The 13,052-nt window shown below is 38.5% G+C and overlaps 1 protein-coding gene across 2 annotated transcripts in view; it reads right to left on the bottom strand.

Moving 5' to 3' along the window:
- Positions 1-13,052, bottom strand: part of SHISA9 (shisa family member 9) — a 195,395-nt gene that overhangs the window by 16,772 nt on the left and 165,571 nt on the right. For both annotated transcript variants that reach the window (XM_075105232.1, XM_075105233.1), the window contains exon 4: positions 5,363-5,518. In XM_075105232.1, coding sequence (XP_074961333.1) covers positions 5,363-5,518 — 156 coding nt within the window. The remainder of the gene's footprint in view (positions 1-5,362; positions 5,519-13,052) is intronic.

Here is a 13,052-nt window from a genome sequence, read left to right as displayed (position 1 = left end):
ACACAAATGTATTGCGTCCAATAATTCTGTAGTTCTACTTTTCCTCCAGTTTGCGTGAACCCCTGTGAATGCATGGGCAGGTCTTTTTCCGTGTTGTGTGTTCCCATTTTTCCAATGACAGTATTTCTTTCCAGCCCTCCCTGTCTTTGCACAGAGGCTGCTGAGACAGAACACAATGAACTATAGGGAACAATACAAAATCTCATCTTCAGGTGAGGTAGGTGTCAGGTTCTTAGGGGGCTGTTGTGAAGTCACTTCTATTCACACGAGACATCTTTTATCAGCATAGAGTTATAATAATTTCTATAGAAACTGAACATCTGAAGCTTAAGAGAAGGCACCACCAAATTTCACATCAGAGAGGAGGGTGGTTCAAAGATAACACCTTAGAGTTAACCTTATGGTGAACTTCCCCTTTGGATCCTTCTGTGTGTGAAGATGTAAAGGACAAACAAACCAGGCAGTTTTCTCACGTCTCACCTTTTTGAGGGAGTTGTTGCTTTGTGCATTGGCACACTTGTGGCTACAATATTTTTAACATAGTAACAGTGACCTGAACATGAGATATTTATTCTTTGAGTGTCTCACTTTGGAGTTTTGCAGCTGCAGGCAGAGCTGGAGCACTGTCTACGTTTCCATTGGGATAAAAAGAACTGTAAAGCTTCAAGAAATGCTGGGAGCTGTAGACTCAGAGACATGATGGTGAGTCTGCTGCCAATTATATCCTCCTTCTAGCTTTACTATATCCAGTCAATTAGATCTGATTTTGTCCCACAGGAGACTACAGCTCCCAGCATCACTGAAGGCATTCTGGGTCTGAGTTTTGGGGGAAATTCTGTCTGTTGGTAGCTTGGGTTTTTTTAGTTTGGTTTTGTTTGGTTTTGTTTGGTTTGTTTGTTTTGGGTTGTTGGTGGTTTTTTTGTTTTGTTTGTTGTTTTTTTCCCAAAAAAATTTTAACTGGCTGAGTTATCTTGCCTTAAGTTATGCCCAGTCAGTTCCTCAAAGGTTTGTGTGTGTATGTGTGTGTGAGAGAGAGGAAGAAGAATGTTTATGAAAGAACTATAAAATCATTTTTAACTCTAGAAATAGTTGTATTCTCAGTTTTTACATACACATCTATGCATCTCTCCGGCAGCTGAGTCATCTTTCTCCCAGTCCTGCAGGGCTTTAGAAAGTTGGGCTTGGGTTATTTTTTAATTTTTCCAAGAAGTTCTAAAGAAGGTTAGTCACTTTGCACTCCCTGAAACTCGGGAAAGAAAAGTAACTGTCACTGAGCAAGACTTGCAGAACAATGTGAGTGACTGAATGAACAACTAGTATCTCAGGATAGTGAGGCCAGTTTGAGCTCTAGGAAACTTATTAAGCAACAGGATGGTCTCCAACTCTTACAGCTTAGCAGAGTGGAATTTGAAGTTGGATTGTTCATGCTTTCTGAATGAGTGTCCAAATGATGTGTATAAAAATTTGTGATGAGCTACCTTTGTATGTCCTGGGACTTGAATTTCCTGAAGGTGTAGCTTTAGCCATGTCAGGATTGCTTTAAATGAGCAATAACCATTTAAGCATGGAGTAAAAAGATGGTTGATGAACTGGAAATAAGAATAATTTATGCAGAAAAACCTCTTTCTGCACTTTTCACATAAATAATCAAATACTGCAAAAGCACCAAAGGAAACCAGGATCATGTCATCTTAGGTGACCAAAAAATTAAAATATCTAAACACTGGGTGTTTTATTGCCACACAACATTCAGTGACCACTTTTGGTGAGGCTGGTCTTGGATCTTGTTAACACTTTTCCCTTGGATACAGTCTCTGACATTCCATGGTGGTACATATGTAGCACTGTTGAAAAAAGATTCTCTGGTTCAAAAATGGGCAAATAATGGATGAACAGGTGCACCTATCAGTCAGTCAGATAGGGCAGAGACACTAGGAGATTAATTGCTTTCCTATTCTTTCAGGAAGTGCGTATTGCTCTGTCTCATTTCCAAGGGGTTCTCTACCTTCTGCTGATACCTGTGTTGTACATGTTAAGGTAGAAGGAGAGTAAAATTCTGGTGCAGTGAAGAAAACAGTAAGTAAATCTCGACTCACTATTACCTTGTTGTACTCCAGGCACACATGTGAGAATATAAAATAGGCACAGAATATCCTCACGTTATTCAGAGATGTAAATGCCAGCAGACAGTAAGAGAAAAAGGTGAATTTGGTCAGTAGCCACTGGTCAGTACTTAAGGAATTCTGGAGGCTGCAACAAATAAAGACATTCCTAACAAGAAATGAGGAAAATATCCCCTTCCATTGAGTGTGTAAGGTTTCGGCTGTGCAGTTTGAACTGGTTCTCATAAAAATATTTTACTTTTTAAATAAAATACATCCACATTGGCCTTTTCAACTCTCTTCCCCCCATTGTGCTGAATCAGACACCCTGCAATGCACACGTTGCATTGCATGCATGCATGAACAGTCCAACTTCAAATTGCACTCTACTAAGCTGTATGATTTGGACTCTAGGGTGTAGCTTCAAAATAGCTTCCTAGAGATCAACTTGGCTTCACTACCAAGGTATTGGTCATTCTCATTCAGTAACACAATGCAAATTAATAGCAATGGCACTGTTGTCTCTTGTTTTCACAGTGCTTGAGTCTCAGGTACTGAATTTAATGTGGGTCCCGAACACAATCCAGAGCAGAGATTACTGTGACTCTCTACTTTTCCATGAACTGAATTTTCACAGCAGCCAGTCACTGAGGGATGAGTAGCTCACTTCTAAAATTAGACAGCCAAATTTTTAGGACATCTGTAGTTCAGAAGAAAGCAGCTGTGTGGAAATTAATTTAATACTGCCTCTGGTAAAGCATTACTTTTTCAGTTATCTAAACTTCTTACCACTTATGGCCACATTAAGATGAGTGATATTAATGTACTATAGCTACATCTACAGTTGCTACAAAGCAATAGGAATGCTTCTTCCTCCTCCCCCACCCCCCGTTAAAGAAGATAATTAAGCACAGTGGACTACACCCAAACAATGGGATCATGCAGAGTAAGAGGCATTTAAATTAATATGGTTTGCCTCAAATGCATGGAGAAGTACAGAATACATCCCTTATTAAATTTCTGTTGTGGCAAATGTGTCAGTATATGAAGAATGCCATCACGCTGTGACATGAATACCAGGTCAGGGCGAACTCAGCCTATGTCTATTTGTACAAAATATATTATCAGGTTAAATATATATTGGTGGGCCTGATGTAGGCCGGTTGCTATTTCCTCTCAGAACTCTCATAAAGCCAGTATGAACTCTGCAATGTACAGTCTGGCTAACTTGATGTCAGCTTTGTGGCCACAAACCTAGGCCTGGCTGGCATCATGGAAAACCTGCGTTGTGATCTTGGGATGTACTCAAGAGGTGCCTCTTGGGAGGAATGGCAGCTTGAGAGTCTGAAAGGGGTTTAAAACTGAGCATATTTAACTGTTGGTCCATATGTCCAGACAGAAAGTGTGAATCTCTAACAGTTTCAAAATCTCTACTGTTTTCTGCTGAAAAGTTTGGATAACAATGCAGCGCTTTTGTACTTTTCTTGTGAAAATTCACCTGACTCTAAAACTTGGCTGGTGTGGTCTAAGGCCAGTATATCTTGAGGGAAAAAAAATGAGAGAGGGGATAGGAAGGACAAGGGAAAAGCATGGAAAGATGGTGCAATCCTCCTGGAAGAAAATGTCCCTGAAAGTTATATTTAATTTAGTTTAAGATTCCAAGAGTCATTATACAACTGAGCTGAAGTGAAGTCTTTCAAGGTTGATTTAACTGTATGGTTATAATCTAGCTGCTTTAAAAACTTGTTCTCAGGCACCTAAGAAATATCTAAATTCTAATTTAATAATTCTTTTTTAAAAAGTACATTCAGTGCCTCTTGGGCGGAGAAGAGAAGTTTCTTCTGAGTGTTTCATCTCTTGTTTATTATGCTTAAGTACCTTTTAGCTTTGATGATTGGCTTGACCTAAATTGACATATGAAAAAGAAGCCTGATATCAGTGCATAAATCTGTGGTAATCATCACATTATTACACAGTATCACCTTTTGAAGAAGGAATTGTAAAGCTACTCTGTCTGTATTCAAAATTCAACAGAAAGCTATTAACCCTTGTCTTTTATAAACAGATTAAAAAATGCCACTTATGAGAAACAAAACCAGCATGCTAAAGCAAAGCTAAACTGTTCGAGATGGGACTTTGGTGTACATTTTGTTAGAAGTCTGCTATCCTGAAATTTGGATAAAGGAATGTCAACTTGCGATGAAAAATTTTTCTGGCATGATGAATATTAGATTCTTAAGTCAGAATGTTTTCAGCTGTTCTATTTTTCTGAGCCAAATAGCTCTTTCTGGAAATAGGCAGCATGATGCTGCTCTAAATTAATGGGGAAATGATGTTAACATCCGTATGTGTAAGCTGAGCAAGGGTTAGTGAGAAGCTGTTTATGAATAAACCCCTCCAGTTCTTAATTTATTATTGCCTAGAAGGGGCCTGAAATATAAGGTGATAAAGGCTTCCTGTCTTCACATGGCATGCAGCAGTATTTATAGCCCCTGAAAAGTATTATCAACTTACGCTTCCAATATGAAAATTAGGTTGAAATCTTTGCCCACTATTGGCCTTTTCCCTTCCCACAACTGTTTATTTGAGGATGTTCCCACATTTGCTTAAAATAATAGTGTATGACATTAATCGGTCACAGAAAATACCCACCACTGGGATCTTTACTAGGAGTTTTATGATGCACTAATTGTTTGAAACCATAAGGCCTCAGAATATTTCTCCAGTGACCTACTAACGCACATCTTGCAGAAAAGGTGAAAGCTCGTACTTCAGAAGTGTCAAGCACCTTCTCTTTTAGGAATTATTTAGCTGGTGTCTAAACATGGGCTTTAAATTTGCAACATATCTGATGTTTTTTTCTCTCATTTGTGCAGATAGGTTTGGAAAATGCATACCAAAATGCATAGGTAGGCATATTAAGGGCATGAAGAGCTAGGGCTGACCAGTACGCATATAACACGGGTGAAACTCACTGAAGAATGGTGTACAGTAGGTACGGTGTGGTTTTGTATGCATATATAGACACACATGCATATGATGTCCAATTCTTACATGTAAGTTTTTTATCACTACTTGTAGTCCCCCTGTTAATTCTTAATGTATTTCCAACTAACATGATATTCTACATGAAGTTCTATCATGAAGTAGTCCAGATGAGTGAGACTTTGTTTTTAACTTTGAAGCAGAATGTCAGCTGACAACAGCAAACACAACATACTGATCTGAAGGAGAAGTCATGCATCGTGTTGCTTACTTACCAACTGCCTTTAGAGAGGCGTACTTGTTAAGCTCTTTGCCTGGGGGCTGTTGCTCATATGGGTTTGTGATCTGTCCCAGACTGGGATACGAATGTTGATGTGCCATCTGAGGAAGGAGGGGAGATGTTGGCATGACGTTATTCATCTGTGGTGGATCTGTGTTAAAGAAAATCGACAAGCATTAATAAAAAAAATAAATTAGTCTTAAGGTTTTAACATCCTTACCCAGTACAGATTAGACAGGATATGTAATGAGATTTAATGCAACAAAACACTATTTACTATGAAGTGGGAGTTTGAGTACAGCAAACCTGTACTTCAAAGAGTTAATCGCATGATTAAAGGCTGATGAATGTTTGTAGCAATATATGGTAACTTGTGTATAAAACAGATCTTTGGACTAAAAAATAGGCTTTCGAAACAATTGAACACCAACGCAAAGGCTGAATTTCCTGCAGCGTTAGGATACAAACCAAATTTGAAGTTTGTTCCAGGGTAGCTTGAATACAGGGCAGTAGTATCACTGTCTGTGTGGTTAAATAGCCAGGCTGATTTAAATTGGCTCAAGCAGGCTGTGGCATATATGCAGTTATGCTTCTTTTAATACCAGAACCAGCTATATTATTTGCACAGCATTATGTTGTGTTCTGTAGATATGCCCCACAGTGCAGAACATGCAATTTTGGCTCATGACTATCATTAGGTAATTTCTTCAAAGCTCACACTTTGTCCTTATGTTTCCTCCTTTTCCTTTCCCTGGCAGTAGGTATCATAATATCATACAATAACATTTTCTGTAGCAGACATACCTAAAAGCAGGAGCTAATTACTGAGTATGTATAGTTTTATATCAGCACTCACCCCATATCCATTCTGTAGTTGATTTGTTCCTTTTTAGGCAAGAATACAGCCTGGATACTTTTCTTTCAAAGATATACCATAATTCATTAGTTGCTTTTAGTATTTGATTCCAGCCTCTAAAAAGTTTGGTCAGAATTGTATGCTGCACTCAATTTGCAAACCTAAATTTCAACAGGTTTCAACATGCTCAACATATCTGTTTTGCTGAGTCTTTCTCCAGGCTGTGTATTTTGAGGTATGTGGTGCCTATTGTCAATTCTAGAACCTTATCATGGCTTCTGAAATCACAGATGACTGCATTTTTCTCCTGCAATGAAACTATGGTACTGAATTGGTGACAATACAGTAACTCCCACAGCATCAAGTACAGGCTTATGACCATGTAGAAAGAAAGCTGGGCAGTTAGGGGAAAGAAGGCTTATTATGATGGAGTGAGTGGACCACCCCCAAGTGCCCACAGGACCTGGCAGGAGCCAAATATCCTGCAATTTGCCAGGATTTTAAGGGAATTGAGCCACTTGGCTTTCCGCAGCTCATTAATGAAGCATAGTACAAGAGCAGGAGCTCTGAAGCCAGTTAACGGATTTACCGCCGGGAGAGAGAAGGAAAGCTAAGGCATTTTTTAACTACCTCCTTCTTCTTCACCATTGTGGCTGCCTGGTGCAGTCTCTGCTGTTCAGACTGAGGCTGCCCCTGCCTCTGCAGAGCATTGTAATCACATCCTCCTACCACATGCACGTATAAACAAGTTGTGAGGGCACCTCGAGGCAACTCAAGAAAAATGGTAGAAGTGCTACCATCTAATAACAGTATGATTCTTCTTGCTGTTACTTGTTATTAATAGGGAACAAACTGGTTGTGGATAGTAAGTAGAGCTGAATGAGAAATTGTTTTCTCATAACAAAAGAGTTTTTCAGTCAGTGGGTTTTTTCTTTTACCAAACAAATGAAATCTGAAGTTGGATTTCTTTTTGCACTTGATTGTGTCATATCAGGAGAAACGTTTTGTTAGGATTTCAAAATTATATATATATATAAAATAAATTGTCTCATTTTTAAAAAGAAAAAGGTTATTTTGGATTGAAAACCAGAAATTTTTCTGTTCCAGAATTCCCAAAAAAAGTATTGGAACACATTTTGAATCTTTTTGATAGTTTTACCTTGAAAGGGTAAGATTGTTAAGTTAACCCTCTCATAGAAACATTTGTTATTTTAATGAATTGCTATTTTCTAATAAATAAAAGCTCTTAGTAAGTTTCTGTTCAGCTATAGTACTGGTATGTATGATATAACTAAGTGGCGTGACTCTTCTCTTAGAGCAAGAATTTGCAAAATCCTATTCCTTTCCCATTCTATTTCTACAGTACAGCTGAGGAAAGCATCTTACTCTAATGGCTTGAACCATAAAATAGCTGACCACTCTTTCTAAACCATCCATATCTTCCAAATGTCTCTTTTCTACACTTGCATCTACAAGTATACTTTTGAGGAGGACTGCTAGCACAGCTGTATTTTGGTAACAGCGCAGCTCTAAAGTTACCAGTATGGGTGGGACCTTTAATGTAAGGAAGGTACCAACGTTTTACCACTACATTCACTAATTTTCTTCTGCATAGCTCGAAATCAGCACTTTATAGATGTTACTACCATGAAGTTCCCTTGTGGCAATTCATATTATTCAGTCTGTTAAAACATTGTGATTTCACCATGATGAGAATGTTGTGAGCACCAGCATTTCTAAGCTTACTGCCAAAGTGACTTGCAACTGTGGAGACTCGCAAAAACAATGTAAATAAGGTGTAGTTAACCAGGACTGTTTTTTTTCTACCTCTGTCTCTTACTTATACCTATCATTTTTACTCAGTCATCTCTTTAAATGTAGTGAAGTAATGTACCTGGGAAAATTAATTAGGGGTCCTTATTTTTCATCAAGGTGTTCAGTAGCAGACTATGTTGTTCCTAGGTTGCTGGGTTACTACTGTTGTTGGCATTTGGTTCTTTGAGTGTTTATGAAGGTGTAAAGAAATATGTTTTCCATTTCCAGAGAATCTTTGACTTCTCTTTTGTCTTGTTAAAAGCCCAGAACTCTCCTGAATTATTAATTTCAAGCCAATAAATGACACTCATTCTTCCACTGCTGCACTGACTAGACAGTGCCCCTCACTCATACCCAGATGCTTACACAAGACTAAGTCATCACATAGAAGACACAGTTCAAATTACTCATTCAGTTGGCCATTTGCAGAAAGTAAATTAAGCAAAAGGCCAAACTCTGGCATAGTGCATTGAAGAAAATTGAAGAAAAATTCCTATTTATAAAAAGACTCTAATTGGAATGGAATCCTAGGGCCTAAAAGGAAAATCTAAGCTTGATATATACATCTGTCAAAATCTGGATTATACTAAATTTTAGTCTAACTGGCCATAACTGGTGAATGTTACATTTGTTTGCAAGCTCACTAAACTGTGTGTGATCTGATTCCTTATATTTGGGTAGAAATAAGTAAGCAAATGGGACATTTATGTTGTTTTCTCCACATATAGTTATTGTTTTCTCCACCTATAGTTAATGTAATGATGATGAGTAAATTCACCTGTATTTGGATGCTATTTAGGAAATGTTTGTAACTGAAGTAACAATGGTGTAATGCAAATTCTGCAGCAGGCTTGATGATGGGGAGTGTAAGTCTAACCACTGGGGAAAACCCAAGCTTAGCCATCAGCAACTGGGAGGTTTTAAACAGGACTTGCCTTGCCTACTCTGGGGCAAACACATTTATAATTCAAAAAGGTATTGGCCTCGGCAGTGTTGTCTTATACTTGTAAATACTCCTTCAGTCTCAGCAATACTGAATAGAGATTCTTTCAGGAAACAAAGACATTTCTCTACAACTGCATCTCAAGATCTCAATGTGAAATTTGAGATTTTTCAATTTGTGATTTTGACTTTTTTTCCTGAAATTGGAAAAAATAGTAAGTGTTAAATTTGGGGGAGCAAACAATGATCTATTGGATTATTCAAAGTATTCTGGGATACAAAGGATTGGTTACAGTTGGAAGAAAGTTTAACCACAAAAATCCCTACCACCTTTATCACTGACATCTAGTGCCAAGTTAAATCCTTTATACTTATAAACCAGATATTCTGTGGTTGGTGTTTGCAAATAGCTGGCTTCACTGAATGGGACAACTTTAACCTGAAAGCTCTGGTTGTGCTGATATGTTACTTTTGGCAATCTGACAGTGGTACATTGCTCAGCATGGTATTCCATATAACCAGCTGCACGGTGCCACTGCCAATTTATGTATTTATTTTTAAAAGAGAATACAAACATCACAAAAAGTCGAAAAACTGTTTGTGTCACAGCTTCTAGCGTGAATAGTCAGACCTGATCAGCAATGGTGATATTGTAAAAAAAACCTGCAATATTCACAACCTGTCTTATTTTCTGCTGAAGCAAGGAAATATGATGCCAGGGGGCTTCCTAATATCCCAAGACTTTGAGGAGTCATTCTGGATGTAGTGTTAGTGGTTTGCTCTCTGTCTTCCTAACACCAGCCCAAAGGGAAAAGTTTGAAAAACCGTGCTGGAGCTCACCACACAAAAGCTAGATGTCTGCTCAGCAGGGAATTAGACATACAAGAAAAAAAGAAAAACAAAAAAAAGTCTTCAGATGCTGAAGAGTGCTTTTGACTGTTATCCCCTTAAGAGGTCTAGGTATAGAAAAGCTTGTGGGAGGCAAATGGAGCAGAAAATAAGAACTGGAAGGAAGCTGCACCAAAACCAGTTTATAGCTAAAGAAAGTGGGTTTTACATCCTAGCCACCAACGATGAGCCTTTGGAAATGGTTAAAGCATCAGCTGCTGGTCACAGTATCTGTTTATTATCTTGAGCTATATCTCAGCCTGTGCAATTGAAACTTGTATCCGGATGTCACCGCTAACAACTTACTGCATTTTTCAAGTGAAAATGCTTTTTTGGGAGTGTTTCCACCCCTCCCTGATTGTGAATTTTGGAGTTGCTTTAGTGTGCCTCACGGTGACAACGATAATATATTTGGTTGCTGTAGTTATGCTGCAGCCTATCCAATTAAGATGGTGTCATATCTAATTTATGCACTTCATTTAGAAATCAAGGAACGGGCATCTCACCAATTATTTAATACAAATAAGAACCCAGTGTGGAAACACCTGACACACCATGGTCTCATGTATGAATGTGGCAAGACAAGGCAAAAGCCCCAAACATTTGTTTGTTTGTTTTGTTTTCTGTATTGTTTATACACAATATTGTGCTGTTCACCCAGTTTGATTATTCTTGTCAAGAAGCTACCAGGGTTATTGGAAATACTCAGGGTTAAAGGGAGGGATGCAAGTAGGCTGCTAGCAGTAATAAGCTTGTTCACTGTTTGAGAGCCAACAACCTGTCATGAACGTCCCTTAACCTCAGCCACCCTCCTCCCTTTCAGCTGTGGGAGAATGAAACCTGTTCTGTAGAGTGGCCTGGGGATTCATTCCTTTCTGTAGCAATGAAGTCAATGATTCGGTGCTTGAAGACAGGGAAAATGAAACACTCCATAGGCACAGAATGGAATCTATTAGTAAATGAGCAGTTACAGGCATAAGGAAAAGAACAAATGAGACAGGTGATGCAGTAACAAAACAGGAGAGGATGGAGGAAGGGCAGACAAGCAAAATGAGATTTTGCTATAAAAGCCACCTGCAGACACACATACAAAAGAAATGAGAACAAGACAGACAAAAGAGGACTGGGAAGTCAAGGGGGAAAAAGGGAAAACTCAGAGCAAAATATAATAGCTGAGCATCTTCAGATACTCAAGAGAAAAAGATATGCCCTGAACTAACTAAAATTGAAAATAACAGCTATGAAAACAAGATAGATCTGAGTGATTAGAGAATACCAGTAGAAAATTGCTCCCCTCCCATCCATAACTGCACTGCCACCAACATGGATATTTGCCTCTTTGTTCTTGAGTCTCTCATACTTAATTATACGACTAGCTTATACAGTGTTGCAAATCCATACTCACATTCCTACAAGCGTCACAAACGGAAACTGCATGTGCTATTTCTGAAAAATCACCGATATGATGAAAGCTGTGGGATTTTAATTACTTGACTATGTCTGTAAACTAATTCATTTCAGACCAGCTCCTTCCTGGATAAGACAACCATTCTCCATTCACGGACTGAGTCTCCTGTTGGGGTGAAACTCAAATCCTTGGCCTATATACTTGCTCTTGCCTCTCTGTAGGTTGACCCAATGCAGTTGAACTGACCCTCCCTGAGGTTTTGCATGTGTACATTTTCCTACACATATATAACTTGAGTCTTTTCTCTCTTTGTAGTGTTGTATTGCCATTGTCATTGTCTTTTTATTTAGATTCTTTGCCCCTTCCTTCAGATTTGCATTAAATGTTGTGTTTTTAAAGGATATTCTTATTCACATCCAGAGCATCATTGCATGCAGAAGCATACAAGCATATGTTCTGCAACAGGTGGTACTTCAAAATCAGGCTGCACGCCCATTAGACAATGCACTGTTTGTGCACATATAGACATGTACATAATGTGTGTGTTCCATCTGGTTTAGTAGCTGCTCTCTGTCCAGTACTAGATGTGTAACAATAGGGTGCAAGAGCCCCAGTTGTATTTATATGCAAAATTGTGTCTGTAAAGTGTGTGCTTATCCCTTACACTAGAGGTTATGCCCAGAAACAGCAATCTTCTTAAACTCTTTGGTTTGCATTAACTGTTATAAATCTGCATGGTCTTGTTCTCCACATAGTCATAAAATGATATGTCAGGTCTTGTTAAATTAATGGTGCTCTGCAGCAACATCTTCCACAGTCTAGTACAAGTCCTAAAATTAAAAGTATTCCTATTATCTAATCTTAATTTCTCTGCCTTGCAGTTTAACTGATTTTGTATTTTAGCAAGAACAGATACTCTCAATCCAGCTTCTCTACCATTCATTATTTCATATGCTTTTTTTTTCACTTTTCAAATATTTGTCTCTTTTCTGAAGTAAATAGTTTCACTCCTTTCAATCTTTCTTCATCTGACAGTTTTTCCAAGCTTCGATCATTACTGCTGCCATTTCTCAACACTTGTAGCCTTGCAATGCAGCTTCTGAGATGAGATTCTACCCTCAGTAACATATGGAGTTGTGTTATTCTGTACATAATGGTATTGTAAGCCATCCCTATAAGTCTCTGTCCCTTATGATATGAAGACTTTTGTTTTCTCATCAGTGATGCACAAGTCATGTAAGTAGTCATATTTTCCCTAACTGTGATAGCTCTTGAGACAATACATATTTTTCATGGCAATTTATGTTAGCCACTTATCTGTTCTGTCTCTGTGCCGTATCACAAAAACATTCTTGTAACACAGACAACCTACCCGTCTAATCACCATCACAAAAAGGATCTGAGATGAGTGGGATGGCATTTCATCCAGCAAAAAAAAATGTTTCTGTTTAATGGAAGTGACAGTCTACAGTGTAAATGCCTGTCATCAAACATACTGTCTTGTGCCTTCCCCTCTTCTATCAAGCGATTGTAGGAGTAAGTCCCATGCTACATGCTATACTCTTGATTCTCCATGGTGCCACTGAATGTGAGTGTCTCTCAGCATACTGACATCTAGTGCTGTATGTTTTCTATTGGCTTAACCTCTTGGTCTGTTGCTGCCTTCCATGGTAGAGGAAACATGGTCTTTCAGATACGGATATCCTCAGTGGATTTCTGAGGAGAAGCTTTTTTTCCCCAAAAACAGAAAAATGCTGGACACAGGGATATCTTCAG

Source organism: Phalacrocorax aristotelis, chromosome 10, assembly GCF_949628215.1.
Source record: "Phalacrocorax aristotelis chromosome 10, bGulAri2.1, whole genome shotgun sequence".
In the NCBI taxonomy this organism is placed as follows: domain Eukaryota; kingdom Metazoa; phylum Chordata; class Aves; order Suliformes; family Phalacrocoracidae; genus Phalacrocorax; species Phalacrocorax aristotelis.
This window is presented reverse-complemented; position numbering and strand designations above follow the sequence as displayed.